This window comes from Salmo salar, chromosome ssa27, assembly GCF_905237065.1.
Source record: "Salmo salar chromosome ssa27, Ssal_v3.1, whole genome shotgun sequence".
Classification (NCBI taxonomy): domain Eukaryota; kingdom Metazoa; phylum Chordata; class Actinopteri; order Salmoniformes; family Salmonidae; genus Salmo; species Salmo salar.
Genome location: NC_059468.1, coordinates 17753908 through 17775000, shown reverse-complemented (window position 1 = coordinate 17775000; position 21093 = coordinate 17753908). Strand labels below are relative to the sequence as shown.

The window sequence follows — 21093 nt, the reverse complement described above, 5'->3', positions numbered from 1 at the left end:
GAAGAAATAAAGCATCACTCGTCCTTAAAAATGTTCCCTTCCTCAGACCTAAAAACAGGAGCAGGATAACAAAATGTGCTGATGCTCGCCAGCGCACTGTGGCCTCAGGGTGTGCATGTCAGCAGGATTTAGTTCTACCCATATCTTTACACAACTGATGACACTCATTTAGCAGCTATTGTCTGGCTGTTCCTCCCCAGGAGATCCTCTGGCGGACTGGCATGGCTACATGCGGCTGCAGCCTCACTAGGAGTGGTTAGTGTGAGTGTGTTAAGTCCGTGACGGTTCAGGCAGGCAGGGCTCCTCCCACAGTAAGGCGGGCACGCATCCAGAGGAGGTGGTGGAAGGAGACCGAAAGGAACATCCACTTTACAGACTGGTAATAAGAACGCTGGTGAAAACGTTGATTGCGTCGAATCGTGAGGTCTTGGTGCCCTTCACTGTGTGACACCCTCAGAAATACATTAAAGGGTTTCCTTAATCAAGTGGCTTAATGAGTTTTTCAAATGGAGATGCTTTGACTAGTTGGCATGCATTCGCTCCCTGACTCTGACCTGTGTGGTCTAGCGTAGTCTGTCTGTCTTTTGACTTGTCTATCTGTCCCTCCATGGGAGAGAAAGAGGTTCCCGTCTCCTGCAGGGTAAATCAAATTGAAGTGCAGGCCTCATTGAACAAACGGCTAAAGCTAAATGAAGATAGCTCAGGGAACCAAAGCTAGAGTTGGTTTTGCCTCCGTTGACTTTGTCTTGTTTTTACATTTTGATCTTGTCTCATCGCTGCAACTCCCCAAAGGGCTCGGGAGGCAAAGGTGGAGTCATGCGTCTTCTGAAACATGACCCGCCAAACCTCACTTCTTAACACCCGCCCGCTTAACCCAGCCTGCAGGCGGCCGGCCCGGCACCCCTAACCAGGACGACGCTGGGCCAATTGTGCGACGCCCTATGGGACTCCCGATCACGCCCGGTTGTGATACAGCTCGGGACCGAACCCGGGTTTGCAGCGACGCCTTAGACTGCTGTGCCAGTCGGGAGGCCCGTTGTCTTTGTCTTTAACGTGAAGGACTTGTTGCTATGCATTAAGGTATGTCTGCTTATTAAGGAGTAATATCAAAGGTAAAAGTGCCTCATTTGCATCATTTGTGTGAGAGCTGATTTAAAGACGGGTGTGGTGAAATGTAATAAGGCAGGAAATCAAAGTGTGCTTTTATAGCGTGTGCGGTGCAGGGTATGACAGCTCGCCATGTTCTTCACTGATCCACCCAGGTGAATCGTCCTGTAGCTTAATAAAGCTGGTTCAGCACTGAAGGTGTTTTCTCCCCCGATCCCTCATCCTCTCTTCTCTCCACTTTCCCCTCGTCTCCCTCCATCCCTCCCTCATAGTCCTCCTAGTCCTAGTATTGGTAACGGTGCAGGAGTCAGTCAATGTATTGGGATAGAAGCGGGCCATTTTGCGTGTGTGTGTGCGCGTGCGTGCGTGCACCAGTGTATTAAGTTAGTGGCAGGCGTGTACCTGTGCGTGTATTGGGATAATGGCAGGCCGTTGTCCATGCTACTGTTTATTTTTCCAGTCTTGAAGAGAGAAATGATGTCATACTGTAGGAAAAACAGGTGGATCCTTTTACAACACAATACAGCTCCAGCTCAGTGAACTGCTATACTCTCCCAGTTGGCAAATATTTGATAGTGATAGTAGATAAATGGCTTTATATCTGTTCTCCTGTATGGCACCCCAGAGGATAATGCATTTCATATGTGCGTTGAATGAATACAATGAAGACAATTCTCTCAGTGTTGTTGTTGAGTGCCTGTTATTGTTTGTCTTTAGAGATTCATGCTACTCCTCTTACTGCGTTGTAGAGTAGACTGTGTTTACTTCACTGGAACACACCGTCTCATCGTAGACTAATGTTATACACTGAGTGTACAAAACATTAAGAACACCTGCTCTTTCCATGACATAGACTGACCAGGTGAATCCAGGTGAAAGCTATGATCCCTTATTGATGTCACTTGTTAAATCCACTTCAATCAGCGTAGATGAAGGGGAGGAGACAGGTTAAAAGATTTTTAAGCCTTGAGACAATTGAGACATGGATCGTGTGTCATTCAGAGTGTGATTTGGCAAGACAAAAGATTTGTGTCTTGGAACAGTTTATGGTAGTAGGTGCCAGGCGCACCAGTTTGAGTGTGGCAAGAACTGCAATGCTGCTGGGTTTTTCACACTCAACAGTTTCCCGTGTGTATAAAGAATTGTCCACCACCCAAAGGACATCCAGCCAACTTGATACAACTGTGGGAAGCATTGGCGTCAAAATGGGCCAGCATCCCTGTAGAACGCTTTCAACACCTTGTAGAGTCTATGCCCCGACGAATTGAGGCTGTTCTGAAGGCAAAGCCATGTTAACCATCATCTACTGTCTCTATGAACATTATTTTAGACTAAAATGAAGTGTAATGAGTTCTCTTGTCTAAGGCATGTTGTAGCATGCTAATATTAATCAGCGATGATGAGTGGTACTGTATCCTTTATGAATAAGGAATAACAGTCATCCTCCATGGGGAAGGTCATCTCACATTAATACGAATGATTTCCTTTAGGCTGAAGACTGAGGAACAAAACAATACACCCACTTTTAAATGAGATGTGATCTGTGCAAAGATGTAACTCGTGAAATGACTAGAATCCCAATGTTCTTAAGGGTTTTCAGAGTGGAAGGTAGGCTAATGTTACCATGAATCATGTAGGAGAAGAACAATGGATGCTATCATGTTAAACCATGTTGGACCATGTTAAAACCATGTTGGGAGAAGAACAACGGACGGTGTCATGTTGGGCCGTTGAAGCATAAGAATGGCTAGGTAAAACACATTGGCTAGGCTTATCGTTAAATAATCTGTCTTACTTTAAGTGATAAATGCTGTTAAAATTCTATTCTCCAAGGAAAGATGTCTCCTTTATAGAATTCTCTAGATCAGGGGTAAGCAACCTTCTTCCTGGAGTGCCGCAGGTATCGCAGGATATGGTCCACAACTAGGCACCACACCAGACCAACTGAGCTAATTGGCCGGTTCAGTGATTGACTAAATTCAACACATTTTGTCTTCCAAGTTATTTAATTCAAAAACATAAAGTGGCCCTCCAGGCCCAGTGTTGCCTACCTCTGCTCTGGATGTTAGAGAGAGCTGGATTATCACATTAGAGTTAGTCAAACAGCTGTTTTTGACTTCATTATTCCTCCCTACAATCTGGCCTTTGAAATCTGTTGTTATTTCTCTAGCCCCCAGAACACTGTGGCTGTTGTAGTCTGCTGGGGAAATAGGGAATCATTTGAATTCTCTTCTATATATATATGATCTATCTACGTGATTAGCAGGGCTTTGCAGCGAATGGCTCGTTGCTTTGTGCTCAAGTGGATCCTCAGTGCCTAGCTCTGCTCGGTTCAGCTCTGACATAAATCACTGGCTTCATACTAACACAGCCCAAGCACGAGTCCTCAGAGTTGTACTCATATCTCCTTTGTCTCTATCGGGGATGCAGGGGGGTGATGCAGCTCAAAAGGGTGGCGATAACGCTAATGAAAGTCATTTGGAAAATGCTGAAAGCTGTTTGTTTACTGTTTGTTTGGCCTTTAGAGAATAGGAATATGATGCTGGTTTTCCAACCTGTGATTCTGACTGTAGCCTAATGGCTGGACGCCTGGGGGGGGTCTGTGTTATTGTGCATGAATAGACTGCTATGAACAGAGGGGGAAGTTGTGCTGGAGGATGAAGTCATATCATGAGTCTATCACACAACATCACAAATGAATGTTCCGTATGCAAACATCACAGTAATAACAGCCTCATGCTGTGACGGGTCCCCTTTGAGAGCCCATCTGAACAAACACAGCTTTTAGCCTAAATCTAATTGTAAAATGACAGTCAAACATTGATTTCACCAGGTTTCAGCAGCTGAGGTGGTGCAGACTCGGTCCTCTCCCTAATAAAATACAATAATGCTCTTTCACTTCTCTCTCACCGCTCTTCTCTTCCCTACCTACCTCTTAGAGAATCAGCTGTTCATAGTCATTTCTCACTTTGCTGTGTCGGGGAAGCACCGTTTGGTTATTTACAAATAAGAAGTGCAGGGTTTTATTTTGAACAGGGCCTTAGTTACTTAATTCTCACCACGGAATTCCTTCTTTCTGAGTGGCATACTTCTCAGATACAACAGGTTAGCATTCACCATCCTTAACACCCTTTTGTCCCACTAATATATTTTCTATTCCGTTTTTCCGTTCCGTTATGACACGTGTGCCGTATGGCTGTAGTCTCCGTGACATCCCCTCTTTAAGAGCTCTGTATAACACTCTGATGGCTGGGGCTGGAAGCCTACATTCATTGGTTGGAACTCTCTCCGGGAGGCCACTAACTGTGAAAGTCTGACCATTTCAGCTTTTCTTGGTTGATTCTGACTTGAATCATAAACATCTGCTATGATGGTTCTTGAAAGAAAATGCACTGACTCAGTAATTATGGCAGGACTGAAGGAGGTAGGCTATCCAGAGCTGTCCATGGTTCTGAACCAGGCTGAACAATGTTTACTGCAGTTTAGGCTCTGCTGCCCTTAGGCACAGATCTAGAATCAGCTTATACCTTCACCACATCGTTAACCATTGAGGTGGAAAACACAGAACTGACCTGTTAGTTCAGAGTGTGTGGGTGTGCTGTGCTGCCTGTACCATAGAGCATTGTCTAACAATATTTCTTATTATTTGTTTGTATTTTACCCCCTTTTTCTCCCAAATTTTGTGACATCCAATTACGATCTTGTCTCATCGCTGCAACTCCCCAACGGGCTCGGGAGAGGCGAAGGTCGAGCCATGCGTCCCCGAAACATGACCCGGAAAACCGTGTTGCTGAACACCCGCCCGCTTAACCCGGTAGCCAGCTGCACCAATGTGTCAGAGGAAATACCGTTCAACTGACGACCGAAGTCAGCCTGCAGGCGTCTGGCCCGCCACGAGCCAAGTAAAGCCCCTCCCCAAACCCGGACACACCTGGGCCAATTGTGCACCGCCCTATGGTCACGGCCGGTTGTGACACAGCCTGGGAACGAACCCGGGTCAGTGCCTTAGACCGCTGTGCCACTTGGAACGCATAACAATTATATTCTTAGCAACCATTTATTGGAGTAAATGTAGCCTGCTTCCCCCTGGCCATATGCAGTGAACACGTTCCCTCTGGGGCTGTGATGGCCGATCTGGACTGAATAACAAATGACCAGACGCTGCCAATTCAGTTCAGGAAGCCCCAAATAGAATAGATAATTATACATGGAAATTGCCTCAATTGGTTCTGACTGAAGTAGAAAAAGGAGAGTCAGAGAGAGGGATCAAATGAGACACAACAAATTACATTTCCATCTTTAGATTGGAGCCAGTGGTATCCAATGGCATCTGGCCACTCTCTCTCCATCTCCTTGTTACGTACATTATTATGGGGTGCTGGTGCTACGGCGACCACAGAGATCTGCATCTATAGACAGAGAGTCCACAGTGGAAGAAGAAGGGAAACATCCCTGTTGTCTGTGGATACGTCAACGCTATTTAAACACTCCAGTATGCAGTGAGCTTTTATTGTAAATAAGTGTAGAATATGTTTCTAAACACTTCTACATTCATGTGGATGCAACCATGATGACGCGTAGTCCTGATGGAATCTGGAATAATGATGAGTGAGAAAGTTACAGATATCTTACCCCCAAGACATGCTAACCTTTCACCATTACAATAACAGATGAAGTTAGCATTTTATATCTTACCCCCAAGACATGCTAACCTTTCACCATTACAATAACAGATGAAGTTAGCATTTTATATCATACCCCCAAGACATGCTAACCTTTCACCATTACAATAACAGATGAAGTTAGCATTTTGGGGGTGGTATGATATTTGTGCATCTAACTGTCTTGCGTGCGTGCAGTATTAGTCATGCTTCATAGAACTTCTACTAATTAAAGCTCTCTCATTGGGAAGAAGCAGGTCGGCCTGTAGCCAGCAGCCAAAATGACAACCATTCAGAGGAGAGAGGCAGGTGTGTGTATGCGGCCACAGTTTTTTTCTAGTTGATAAGCGGGAGAGTCAGTCAGGCGGGGGCCAGTCAATCTCTACATTACTTAGGCTCTCTCTCTCTCTCTCTCTCTCTCTCTCTCTCTCTCTCTCTCTCTCTCTCTCTCTCTCTCTCTCTCTCTCTCTCTCTCTCTCTCTCTCTCTCTCTCGCTGTCTCTCTCGCTGTCTCTCTCGCTGTCTCTCTCTCTCTCAGAGATGGTCACAGAGCCATTGGTCTGTCTGATCTGGTCACAGAGCCACTGCTCTCTCCCTCTGTCTCGGCCAAAAGCCCTGATACCAGCCAGCTCTACTCTCAGAGCTCTGTACAGTGCAATAGCCGCATTTCACACAGAGGACCAATGAAATCACTCATCCCCCAACAAAAACAGTGCTACACTCCCCAGCTGGGTAGCTAGGGGGCTTGCCAATAAGTTTGATCATTGGTATTCAACCAATTCTGTGTAAAACGTGTTAGCGTACAGTAACCGTGACGTAACGACAGTCATTGATAGAGAGGCACAGATGCCTCAACATTACTCCGAGCCTTTATAAGTGTGTTGCAATAAATGGGTTCTAAATTGGCATTACATGTTTTGATTTTACTCTTTATCATCCATGCTGCATGTGTTGCTACATAGCTGGCCAAAGCAGTAGAGCGACTACCTCCCAGCTCTTAAGTCTGTCACATGCTTTAGATATTACAGACAGTAGTCCACAAACTGAGTGAAGGTATTGTGTATGTTGTGTACCTCAACTTGTATAATCAATACAAACGAACTAGACCGTAACCACAAGTAAAGTCATACCATCTAAAAAAAATATGTACAATTTTATAAATGCAGACATTTATAAATGTTCGTTCGACATGGTGGGATCATTTTGTGTCAGTAAAATTCCTTATAGAAGAAATTGACATATTGATATAATAACATTTTGAAGTAAACGTTGAGTCATGCCATAGTGTGACGTCCTCTACAACTCGGCAAAGCATGCAGTTTGTTAGGCTACAGATGAAATAAGTTATGAGGAAGTTCACAAGTGCACGTGATAAGCTTGATACTCCTTTCCAATAAATATCAAGGGTATTAGTCTGGTGACATGATGATCGATGCTTGACTGCCATTTGATAAATAAAAATACCTGCACGGGCTACCCGCACAGCCTACCCGCACAGCCTACCCGGGTACCCTACCCGCACAGCCTACCCGCACAGCCTACCTGCACAGCCTACCCGCACAGCCTACCAACACAGCCTACCCGCACAGGCTACCCGCGAGCCTACCTGCACAGCCTACCCACACAGCCTACCCGGACAGCCTACCAACACAGCCTACCCACACAGTCTACCCAGACTGTAGCAGCCAGCGGTTGGCTAGCACGCATGTGCCAAGACCAGAGTAGGAACATTTGTTATTTAACGCAACGTTTTTTGTAACAAAACTATCGGTAGAGATTCAAATGCGATGGAAACCCATCGAACTTTTCATTTTTAGTCGGTACATGAAAATTTAAGCGAAAAAGTACTTGTCATCACGTACTGATTTTTATCAGCAACAAGTCAGTATGGTAGAAACACCATTGGTAGGAAAGTTGTGCATCATTTTATTTATGCCTATTTTATAATATTTGCATGACCATCTGTCACCAATTGGATTGGAAACCTAGCTTGTGAAGACAAAACATTGTATTTCCCTAACTTCTCTCCTCTCTTACTCTTCCCTTCCCTCCCTCTTCTCCTCTCTCCTCCCGCTGTAACAGATTGAATCTTTAAAAGCTGATTGTTCATGGTGGTGAAAGACAGCAGAAGTGGTGCTGCTGGTTGTTATGGCGATAGTTGTAAAGGGCCAGATGGCGCTGGGGGTGGGGATATTTTTAGTTACACCACGCCACAACGCAACCTTTTACGGGCACACCACACACACACACACACACACACACACACACACACACACACACATCCCAACCAACCTTTAGACAGCCAGCACACCCAGGCTCCCATCAGTTTATCCATCAAGGACCCTGGCCTAAAGTGGTAACTGGGCACTATTAAACTTTCCCTGTAGCTAGGCCTCCAACTAGGCCTAGCTACCACACCTGGGTCCACATAGTATTTGTTTTCTTTCAACTACGTAAGGGGCACTTGATTTAGCCTGAAAGGCATCCTAAATAGAACCATACCGCCTGTGTAACTACACAGCTACCTTAACATGACCAAAGGTCTCTCCTGAACTAGCAGAATCAGGTGATAGCTAGTATTTAGAAGTAGTTAAGACCCAGACATAATGTAAGAGAGAACCCCCATGGGAGAAGCTATGCACTGAGCATGTCATGCCATGCAGCAGCAGCGTCTCTGTCTTCCTGCTGAGTCCTCCAGTCTCCTTCCTATCGAATGTGACTGACTGACTGACTCAATCATGCAGCTGTGTTGAGTCAACCTGGTGATACGCTACGACTGCCACTGAACACACACACACACACGCACACACACTCAGCCTGGAGAATTGGCACCTCTCTAAAACATAGGTGTAATTCCTAGAGAGGAGACCTTATCTGCTGTAGCTTGTTGTGGAATATTCTAATCAAGTGAGAGACACTTTGTCATTTCTTCAACTATCATCTTTATTCAATATCGGTTCGTTATTGCAATAATGAAACCGTCAACCCTACAGTCTTGGGCCGAGAGCCTAACTGAAAACGGGGGGAAAAACTGATCTTATATAGGACCTAAAAATGCTTAGTCAGACTGGTTCCAACCCGGCTTAGTTTCCCAGATGCCAGGATGATGAGACAATGAGGCGTTTCTCTAAACTCTTCCAAGCTCTCTCTGTCTCGGGTCACACACACACCACATCTTGTCTATGGAATGCCAGCTTTAGGTTTTATCACCAAGTCATTGTCAGCTCGAGCTATCTCTAGCAAAACCCATTTCTTGACCATACGCCCAGACTAACTACAGAAACACAATTAAACAGAACATAAATGTCTTCCTATTTGTTAAGTATTAATTGCTAACTATTAATATCAAACAAATCAGGTAAACACGTAGTTTTTCTGTCACATAGAAGTAGAGAAGAGATGCTGTGAGGTTTGTTTTATCTCACAGACTCGCTAGTTTTCATCAGTGATATCCTCACTCGTATCGTAATGTAGTGTATTCAGCAGGTCTCTCTCTCTTTCACTCTCTCTTCCTCTCTCTTTCCCTCTCTCTCTCCCTCTCTCTTTCCCTCCCGCTCACTCTCTCTTTCCCTCCCGCTCTCTCTCTCTCTTTCCCTCCCGCTCTCTCTCTCCCTCTTTTCCTCTCTCTTTCCCTCTTTTTCCTCTCTCCCTCGCTCTTTCCTTCTTTTCCTCTCACTCTCTCTTTCCCTCCCGCTCACGCTCTCTCCCTCACTCGCTCTCTCTCCTCCATCTAGCTCTCTCTCCTATATCTCTCTCTCTGCCCTGCACTGGCTGGGGCCAAGTGTGGTTGCTGTGGTGACGCCGCAGCGCAGCTCTTTGCCTCCGCAATAGAGTGTGGCCACAGCAACAAGAAGAAAGCTACAGACCACTTGTTGCGACTGCAAAAGGAGCAGCTGTTGTAGCTAGTGGTGTGTTTAATTGCAGTGAAGTCTCTCTCTCTGTCTCTCGCTCATTCTTGCTCGCGCTCTCTCTCTCTTCTGCTGTCTCTCTCTCTCTCTCTCTCTTCTGCTGTCTCTCTCTCTCTCTCTCTCTCTCTCTCTCTCTCTCTGTCTCTATTCCCCCACTACCCAGTCTGCTGGAATTTGTCTATATGTCTGTGTTTGGTGTTTTATTAGTACAATTCTTCTGTCAGACGGCTCCTCCTCCTTCCTCCCAACCTTTCTATTCCTCCTCTTTCTCTCACCATTCCTTTCCTCCCTCCCTCCTTTCCTCTCTCTCTCCCTCCCTCCCTCTAATACACCAGTATGAGAATGAGGAGAGGGAACCATTTGTTCTCCAGCTTCTCTCTCTCTCCTGTTATAGGTGGCTTCTTGTTCGGTAACAAAACATGGTCTTTTAATTGAACTATTCATTCTGCTTCACTTCATCCTCTCAGCACTGCGGCCCTGGGGTGATGGGGTAAGGTGTGTTTACTCAAACCCCCAAAGACTTAAATCACACACATGGTTTAATCACCTTGTTTACATCACACACCTGTCTAGCACTGAGAACCATGCAGGGCAGGGAACCATGGGGGTAGTGTTTAACTGACGCACGGTAAACACACACACACACTATGCAGCGTATGCTATTAAGGAGAAATCTGTCACATTCTTCTCTGGAGAAAATGGAACAAGATGCTGGGTGCCTCGTTCAGTCAACCAATCACAGGCCTGGGTTGCTTCAGGCTTTACCTTTGTTCATTGGTTAAGAGGAACACCAACCAGAATCTATTACTTATTTAGAGACCATGATATGTTTATCATGGCGGTGGAAGAGGACAGCGCGGAATCCACTCAGCTCACACATCGGTGCTCAGCAATCCCAGGAGGTCTTGATTATGATGCTGTCTGAATACAGAAAGACTCTGTATGTAGCCTTAAAGTGAAACTATTTCTTATGGCCCTTATAATGGTGCAGCATGGCTAAGCATTTTATTGAAAGGCATACAAGGTCTGAGGTAGAACTGCCGTCTAATGTCAATGTGATAGCCATTAGTTCTTTACTGCAGGTTCCTCCCCTGTAACCCTGGGCTTCCTTCCCACTGCAGGCTGTACTTAACTCTGAGTTGAGCTGAAGTATTCCCTTAATGACTCCCTCAGTCACTCAGGCTTTGTGCAGACTACCAAGGAGGAGAGGAGTTAACAGGAGTTTGTGTTGTAAATGTGCAGGCGGGGATTGAGGCGTGTGTGTGTGTGTGCTTGCGTGTGGACGTGTGTGTCGACCAGGGATTGGCAACTGGCGGCCGGCGGGTCAGAGCTGTCCCTCTAGTGTTTTGTATCTGGGCCCCCAAAGGTTTTTAGTTAAAAGAAAAAGTCTAAAATCACCAGAAGTTCAGCTACAAATCATTGGTATTTTCAAATATAATCTAATTTGGGGTTTAGTTGTGGTCAATTTCCAGTGTACAAATGATTATGTTCCGGCCCCCCGACAGAAACCAGCCTGTGACTCAGCTCATCTCACACCTGCCTTCCTCTTTTGTTCACTAGTTAATGTGTTGGAATTCATCATCCCTGTTTACAACTGTACCTGTAATATGCATATCTCCTAGCAACAAGCTTTTGAACAACTAAATCTAACCAATTGGAAAGGTGTCACGTTAGAATCTCCTACCTATGAATGGTGTCACGTTAGAATCTCCTACCTATGAATGGTGTCACGTTAGAATCTCCTACCTATGAATGGTGTCACGTTAGAATCTCCTACCTATGAATGGTGTCACGTTAGAATCTCCTACCTATGAATGGTGTCACGTTAGAATCTCCTACCTATGAATGGTGTCACGTTAGAATCTCCTACCTATGAATGGTGTCACGTTAGAATCTCCTACCTATGAATGGTGTCACGTTAGAATCTCCTACCTATGAATGGTGTCACGTTAGAATCTCCTACCTATGAATGGTGTCACGTTAGAATCTCCTTCCTATGAATGGTGTCACGTTAGAATCTCCTACCTATGAATGGTGTGTACTGTCGGAGTGTATTGTTAAGTCCCACAGGTCCCTTCAAGCTGTGGAGACACTAAAGCCCAAATATCATGAACAATATGTTAACGGGACTATTCAAATACTCACAGATCCATGTTTAGCATAATTGCACCAAATAATTACCTGGCTTTTATGTGAGTAAAAAGACAAGCAAATCATCTGGATTATACAGTGTAGAATCCAGTTACAACGGAGAGTGGATTCCTACCAGAAGAACCCTCTGCTGCTCAGGGGTAATGGTAATGTTGTGACGTTACATCTCTGTACTGATCACATTGCTACTGTTTGACTTGACTGTCTTCTGTCTCAGTCGTCTCTCCCTCTCTTCTTACACTGTCAATCATATTCCATCACAACACGTTTTGGAGACAACTTTTTCCCACAGACAGGGAGACACACAACGTTCTCCTCTAGAGAACCTCTGTGTACGTATTCTCGGGTTCTGACAGAAGTAGCTTAGTCTATTGCAGTGAGTTAAGAGACTGCTCGGTAGATTGGCAATGCAGACGTATAGCTAGCTGGAGCTGAATGTGTCGTTCCAGGTTCAACATACAGTGTAGATGTGTAGCTGAATGTGTCGTTCCAGGTTCAACATACAGTGTAGATGTGTAGCTGAATGTGTCGCTCCAGGTTCAACATACAGTGTAGATGTGTAGCTGAATGTGTCGTTCCAGGTTCAACATACAGTGTAGATGTGTAGCTGAATGTGTCGTTCCAGGTTCAACATACAGTGTAGATGTGTAGCTGAATGTGTCGCTCCAGGTTCAACATACAGTGTAGATGTGTAGTTGAATGTGTCGTTCCAGGTTCAACATACAGTGTAGATGTGTAGCTGAATGTGTCGTTCCAGGTTCAACATACAGTGTAGATGTGTAGCTGAATGTGTCGTTCCAGGTTCAACATACAGTGTAGATGTGTAGCTGAATGTGTCGCTCCAGGTTCAACATACAGTGTAGATGTGTAGCTGAATGTGTCGTTCCAGGTTCAACATACAGTGTAGATGTGTAGCTGAATGTGTCGTTCCAGGTTCAACATACAGTGTAGATGTGTAGCTGAATGTGTCGCTCCAGGTTCAACATACAGTGTAGATGTGTAGCTGAATGTGTCGTTCCAGGTTCAACATACAGTGTAGATGTGTAGCTGAATGTGTCGTTCCAGGTTCAACATACAGTGTAGATGTGTAGCTGAATGTGTCGTTCCAGGTTCAACATACAGTGTACATGTGTAGCTGAATGTGTCGTTCCAGGTTCAACATACAGTGTAGATGTGTAGCTGAATGTGTCGTTCCAGGTTCAACATACAGTGTAGATGTGTAGCTGAATGTGTCGTTCCAGGTTCAACATACAGTGTAGATGTGTAGCTGAATGTGTCGTTCCAGGTTCAACATACAGTGTAGATGTGTAGCTGAATGTGTCGTTCCAGGTTCAACATACAGTGTAGATGTGTAGCTGAATGTGTCGTTCCAGGTTCAACATACAGTGTAGATGTGTAGCTGAATGTGTCGTTCCAGGTTCAACATACAGTGTAGATGTGTAGCTGAATGTGTCGTTCCAGGTTCAACATACAGTGTAGATGTGTAGCTGAATGTGTCGTTCCAGGTTCAACATACAGTGTAGATGTGTAGCTGAATGTGTCGTTCCAGGTTCAACATAGTGTAGTGTTAGATGTGGAGCTGAATGGCACTGTGATAGAGTTGCAGATTCCCTGGGGTGGGACACCCTGGCTCTGTTTCACTAGGGAGGGGGCTCAGTGTGGCACGGCTCAGCTCTCTGGTAGCTCCCTCCAGTCTTCAGGCTCCCAGTCTGTGTACGTCTGCCTGTGAGGCTCCGCAGTCTGTGGTACAACACACCACAGCAGAGGACGCACCACAACACTCACACCCGGCTCTTTCATGTCGCATGGCCTCAATGGCTGACTGGCACTTCTAACTACAGCCACAAGGCATTGCACGTGTGTGTGTGTGTGTGTGTGTGTGTGTGTGTGTGTGTGTGTGTGTGTGTGTGTGTGTGTGTGTGTGTGTGTGTGTGTGTGTGTGTGTGTGTGTGTGTGTGTGTTTCTCTCCCTCCCTCCCCCCAGAGGAGCAGAAGAACCACAGAGCTCATTATAGAAACAAACGTGGTGGTTCCACCTGAACCAAACAGTGCCATATCTGGATTGGCTACACACTAGAGAAATGTAATTTACACCTTAATTCAACTCAGTTGGACATGTCAGAGAGGGGCGATGCAGAAAGAGGGGAGAGATGGTGCCTCTCTGTGAGAGTATGGGGGTAGAATGAGGTGGGGCTGGAGGTTTCCAACATCCCTTCTAGACAGTAATGAGTCATGCGTGAGATTGATAGGATGCAGTCTGAATTCCTTCAATCCCCAGAGCTCCCTCGCTCTCCATTCATTTAAATAAAAGCTCCTCTTAAACTATTGATCCCACACCAGAAACAATGTGCTGCGAGATATGTCCGCACATGTGAAGGCTGTGTACAGTGTTTTCATGAATGCAAATGAAATGGAAATGGCATAGCAGAGAGAGAGAGCTCTGAGGGTGGGTCATTCTGAGATGTGAATGCAGGTTGTTGGGAAGACGGAGAGAGACACGCCTGTGATTGGGAAAAATACATGTTGAGCGAAATTGTTCCATGACACATTTAAGATCTCCACAAGTCTGTCTTCTGTTCACAAATTCATTCCTTACTATCTAAAAGACTTGATATCAGTTGCAGCCCTCATTTTGCTTTTATTTTCAAAGCTACAGGTTCTCTCAAGACAACCATACTGATAATGTGTTTAATTACAGAAATAGTAGTAAAACCTCAAATCCAACCAAGCATTAATATTTCATAGAGGAACAACTGTGACTGTGCACACAGCAATCTATGCTTCCATGTGGTAATTGAAACAATGTCTGGATATGTAGGTGTTCATCCCCCAACTCCCTCTCTCTAGATGTGGTGGTGAACGGGAAACCGTGTGACTGTGACATCATCGCCGACTGTAGGGTGGGCGACGCCGTGCCATTGGAGGTGAAACTGACCAATCGTAGTAAGAACGAGGTCGGACCGTTCGCCCTGACCGTGGTTCCCTTCCAGGACTACCACAACGGAGTTCAGAACTATGACCTGCAGGACGCAGTCACCTTCATTGGATCTAACACCTTCTACATAGACACGGTGTGTGTGTGTGTGTGTGTGTGTGTGTGTGTGTGTGTGTGTGTGTGTGTGTGTGTGATTGGTGGTGAAACTATTCTCCAATGAGTTAGCTCTCCAAAGCACTCTGAATGTCTCTTTTGTGTTGTTTTCCTAGGTGAAGCCCACAGAGAACTCTGTGTGTATGGGAGCCCTCCTGTTCCTCTACACGGGAGACTTCTACCTTAACATCAAGTTCCAGGATGACAGTGCTGGCCAGGGAAAGGAGCTGCCCCCATCCTGGTTCGGCCTGCCCAGCGTGCACATCAAAGCCCTGGAGGCACCCATAGAGGCTGGGGCATAGAGCCTGGCACTCTATCCGTGAATATCAAACGTCTTTTTCTCGATTCTCCTAGTCTCTAAACATCAGATGTAAACGAGGAGAGACGGGTTCACCCACTTGCTGCACACCGCTGAAGGCATGGATGGATGGAGCACTCCAGGAGAGAGGACATTGGACTAAATATTCTAGCGGTTAGCTGATGTCACTCAATCATTTGTAAATAGCTGCTATGGGTTTTTGTGTGTACTCTCTGTTAAAGCATGTCGGATACAGTAGCTCTTACTGGATTTTGGAAATCACCTTTGAAATCATATGATGAATTTCATCACCATAATCATTGAAACGTATCGGCCATGGACGTTTTGTATTGCTCGTGTGAAAAGGTCACCTCTTTCCTGCTTTTCACTCAACTTCCCATTGATGTATGGCACTGTACCATCCTGGTGCGCTCCAAATGGGAAAAGTGTGTCAGGTCCAGTCAAGTTCTGTGTTATGTGTCCAACCCTTCTCTCACAACAATCTGTCTGCGCAGCACCGTAGAGATACTCTCCTGTAAACATGGTTAGCAGTATCCTCCTGGTTACATGATTCTACTTCTCTCTCTATGGAAATTAGGTCATATATTCTGAGGTGTATTATTCCACCACATGAATGCACAATCACATCTATTGCTTTCTGCTACTGCAATTAGCTTGATCTCTCTCTCTCTCGCTCGCTCCGTAAACATGGATTTTTACTACTGCGCTTGTATATTTGGGCCTCTGTATCACTGTCTAGCAATAAAATCCTACAATGCATGTTAATAATAAATGTTGAGTTTAGCCAACTTCTGAAAGGGCGTTGTTTGCATGTATTTGATAAATAGGAGCAAAGAGTTGCACTCATTCTTCTGTCTGGCAAATTGACAAGTCTTGTAAACTTACCTGGTAACTTAATGTAGGAGATATAAATTCCCATGCTGCGCTGTAACCCATCCCCTTCGTTCAGACAGAAGCCCATAAAGTAATGCATGATGCATCAACTCTCCAGGTTTACCACTGGTAAATTAAGGAGAGAGAATAAAGTGCCGGTGCTCATGTGTAATATACACAGAGTACAAAACATTAAGAACACCCCTCCCCCCTTTTGCCATCAGGGCAGGGACTCTACAAGGTGTCGAAAGCGTTCCACAGGGATGCTGGCCCATGTTGACTCCAATGCTTCCCACAGTTGTCAAGTTGGCTGGATGTCCTTTAGGTGGCGGACCATTCTAGACACACGGGAAACTGTTGAGCGTGGAAAAACCCCAGCAGCTTTGCAGTTCTTGACACAAACCGGTACACTTGGCACCTACTACCATACCCCATTCAAAGGCACTTAAATAATTTGTCAATTGTCTCATTGGTTAAAAATCCCTCTTTAACCTGTCTCCTCCCCTTCATCTACACTGATTGAAGTGGATTTAACAAATGACATCAATAAGGGATCATAGCTTTCACCTGGATTCACCTGGTCAGTCTGTTTATGTTTTGTACACTCAGTGTAGATTTGATGAATGGAGAGTGAATGTGAAGTGTACCAACATACACACACACACACACACACACACACGTTAGCAAGTAAATCCTTTACAAAACAAAATGTTATCATAATAAACAGGGAGCCTTGGGCAAAGTTCTCCTCCGCTATGTTGAATAAAATGTCATTATGGCAGGTAGATGAGACGCGTTGCTGCTTGCTATAGAGCAGAATTAAACGTCCTAGAGGAGGGGAGACTGAGGAGACCATGCGGGATGGAACAGGTACTGCTGGTTCCTTTAACACATACTTTACTGGGAGCAATCCAGAGCTTTTCTCTCTCAGTGCATTAATGAAGTTCCCACAACCAGGCGCAATAGCAGCAGTCTTCTCTACAGCGATTAGCTAATGTGTGTCCGTTACATTGTCCCTTAACAGCAATGAGACTAGAGCATGGAAAAACAACAAAGTGAGGTAAGCCTAGCTAATGCTTTTAAACTCACCGTTTAAAATGCAACAATACAGACGCCGGATAATAGTGGGGAATTATCCAAGACATTCAAAGAACGTGGGCCATTTTAAATAAGTAACCGTAGACTACTATTCTAAAGTTGGGGAAAGCATTGTGAGGTTAATGATTTCATTGCAGGACAGACTTAACACCTAATAACTCACAATCAGATAAAAAGGGTCATTTTGTGGCTGTAGCTACCAGTGGTGGAAAAAGTACCCAATTGTCATACTTGAGTGAAAGTATAGATACCTTAATAGAAAGTTAAAAGTGAAAGTCACCCAGTAAAATTCTACTTGAGTAAAAGTCTAAAAGTATTTGGTTTTAAATATACTTAAGTATCAAAAGTAAGTATAAATAATTTCAAATTCCTTATATTAAGCAAACCAGACGGCACCATTTTTTAAATATATATATGTACGGATAGCAAGGGGCACACTCCAGCCCTCAGACATTTACAAAAGATGCATTTGTGTTTAGTGAGTCTGCCAGACCATAGGCAGTAAGGATGACCATGTGTTCTCTTGATAAGTGTGTAAATTTCACAATTTTCCTGTCCTGATAAGCATTCAAAATGTATTGAGTACTTTGGGTTGTCAGGGAAAATGTGTGGAATAAAAAGAACAATATTTTCTTTAGGGATGTAGTAAAGTAAAAGTAGTACAGATACCAAAAAAAACTACGTAAGTAGAAATACTTTAAAGTACTACTTAAGTACTTTACATCACTGGTAGCTACTCATCGCAGGTCTCCCTCCCTGAGCCTGCTGCCTTGTCATAGGTAGAGCACAGCCATCCATAGTGGACCAATAGGAGATGATGGGGAGAGATTCCATCTGTATCACTGAAGCGCAAACAAAATGTAAAGGTCATTTCCATTTGAGCCTACATATGCAGCGTTCACCATGAATGCAGTCTCCGCTAACGCGGGAACATTCCTACTCAGCAAAAACTGTTTGAATCAACTTTATTTCCACGTCATTTCAACGACAAAATTCAATGTGATGACATTGAATCAACATGGAAAACTGATTGGATTCGCGAAAAGTCTTATTTTCACCCAACGACGTGACATTTTGTTGATTTCATGTTAGTTAACAACTCAATCAAATGTAAATCAAAACTAGACGTTGAAATTACATCTATGCCCAGTGGGTTGCCTTTAAATGTCAATCAAGCTATAACGCTGAACTTTAGCGATACAGATTGATTCCAGCCCTAGTTCTGAGATTAGGCTGGCTGGATGCTGGAGAGGCCTGTCTTAGAACCCTCTGGATGTGGGAGGGATGGGGAGAGGGAGCCCACCAACCCTAAGTGGACAAACAGGAGATCAGAAGAGGACATTAGGCTGTGGAGAGAGAGAGGTCTGTCTGGCAGTGTGCTGAAGAGTTCTGACAACTGTGTAGCTGTGGATAGGAGAGGGATCCATCCCATCAGCCCCAGGTCTAGTGTAGGGATGGTTACATTCCCTGCAACAAGCCTCCTTTCAATAGAGCTGCTGCTTATCAGTGAGTGAAGTGAATACCAACTGAGGGGTGATCATCAACTCGGCTCTCCACAGCACAGAAGAGCACAGCACCGGTACAACTACAAGCACAATGTAAAAAAGGACAGTATACTCTCCCCTGTCCGACCTTACTGCCCGGCGCTTGCTTATTCCTGCACTCTCCATAACACAGCCCAGCATCAGTACAGAATCAAAGTCAGCATAATGTCCAAAACTATTTCACGGTCCCCTGTCGAACCTCACAGTCCTGATGCTAGCTTATTCTTGCCTATCTACCCTGTCTGCTGGGGTGTAAAGAGATGAAGGTTTATAGTCATCCTCGCTGAAATCTTGGATGCATTGCACACTTTGAGACAAAGCTATTAAGGATTATTGGCCCCTTGATTGTGCAGTACTAAATGAACGGTTCCATGTTCTATTTTACACAGGGAGAAAAGGCCCTTTTCTCAAACAGAGGCGAATATCATAAGGCTTCACAGTTGGCTGTTAGAAATGAATAGAGATGAAACATTCCTTTATTCAATATACATTGAATATCACTAACAGCTTAATCACTCTCTAACATTACATTACTCATTTTCACAGCAAGGTCGTTTTCCAAGCGAAACAAACAACACGATTCTCCTCGATGCAAATGTGAAATAGATTTTCTAAATCATTGATGCACATCCTAAGGTTCGGTCTCGTATGTATATGTGCACTCATGACATAGTTATCTGGAGATCCACGTTCTGCAATTGATTGAATACAGGCCTTAGTCTCATGTGTATAACCAATCAATTACAATTAACACAATTGTCTCATATCCTAAATAATGAATTACCGTTCTCATGGGGTTACAGTGGATTTAGCTAACACAAGCCATATTCTGGTGACAGAAAAGACAGTACCATACTGTAACATATTATATTCTCTTATCAAAACATATGATTCTCTCTAAATGAATGCTTAGCTGAAACACAATATATCTGTTAAAAACAGCTCAGTGCCATATTACCAGCTCACATTGAGCAGCACAAGGTATGATCGCGACACTACGTAATCGAAACGTAAGACCACACTTACAAAAAATGGATTCCTCTTTTGAAGGGCTGAGAAGTGAATCCCGTATTCACATGAATTATACTGCAGAGAAGATGCAGCACCTGAGCGTCAGAAAGGCAGATAGTGATCATGCCGATAAGTGCCCTGGAGATTCAAACAATACCTCTTTCCTAGAGAGGCTGATCATATTTCCCGTCTCCTGTAGATATCTTGCTTCTCTCCGTGCAGAGAGCGGAAGGCTTTGTAGTAGAAAGACAAGGCTTGAGGTGTGTGTGTGTGTGTGTGTGTGTGTGTGTGTGTGTGTGTGTGTTGCTATTTTGTTACCCTGATATTGATAACTTGAAACTTGTTGGGAACTCAAAGCTGAGCTAAGGATTCCTGATTCTTTCAATGAGGTTGTTATATTCTCTCCAGGTAATTATACAATTATGAAGTATCCCACAGATGGTTAATCATATGCTAAATGTATATTTAAATCCCTTTGCTGGAACACACATGTAGGCCTATTTCTCCATTAGGTAACAGTTGTGTTTTTTAACTGCACAATACAAGGCTACACTATAGCGGTGATAACCTTTGTTTAGCTGGAAGTTTTAATGAATAATGCATGTCCATCATTTAACTGAGCACGTTTATGAGTAAACAAACGAAAGCATTGGCTTCTCCATCTGTGGATGTTGATGTAGATTAAGAAGCTGTCTTACAGGTGCTAATGTTACGGAAACACTAGGTAGATGGAATTAAACTAGGAATAGGTCTGGGACTTGCATTAGTAAAACAAAAACAAACTAATAGTAATTGTAAAACTGTCTCTCTTTCTCTCTCCCTTTCTCCCCTCGCTCATATAAAAGTTACATAGAGAAACGAACATGAACAATACATGTGAGATATCTCTCCTCTAAAGAGGTTTGATCGTGATTGTGGACTCCATTCCTGCCCTTTTATTGGCTGAGAAAAGAACAAGGCCTGGATGCTTTGTCCGTCCCTCTACGCTCTGGAGCCACTGATTAGCTGCAAACACTTCCATTTTATTTGTCTGCTTCAGCAGAACTAGAACGTCCTCTCTCTCCTTGTGTTGTTCAGTACTATTATCAATCACCACCGTTTACTGAATAGAAGTCTGTTCCCCTCATTTTAAATCTTCACAATAAAGAAGGAAAAGTACTTAAGAATGGTGAGTCTTAGTCTAGACTAATGTCTTCAGTCTGAACTTTTTTTGTCGATTAGCTAGCTATTTACTTGACATTAGCGCTCCAATAACAATGGGGGAGCTCAGCCCACAGAGAAATGCTCGAAATCAACCAAGAGGACAGATACTGTGGAGCCAGGTTCAGTTAAGCA

The 21093-nt window shown here is 44.3% G+C and overlaps 1 protein-coding gene across 3 annotated transcripts in view; it reads left to right on the top strand.

Annotated features, from left to right (window-relative positions):
- Positions 1–16029, top strand: part of trappc9 (trafficking protein particle complex subunit 9) — a 292659-nt gene extending 276630 nt beyond the window's left edge. For all 3 annotated transcript variants that reach the window (XM_014177784.2, XM_014177781.2, XM_014177782.2), the window contains 2 exons: positions 14673–14896; positions 15030–16029. In XM_014177784.2, coding sequence (XP_014033259.1) covers positions 14673–14896; positions 15030–15215 — 410 coding nt within the window. In that variant the 3' untranslated portion in view covers positions 15216–16029. The remainder of the gene's footprint in view (positions 1–14672; positions 14897–15029) is intronic.
- The last annotated feature ends 5064 nt before the right edge of the window (positions 16030–21093 follow it).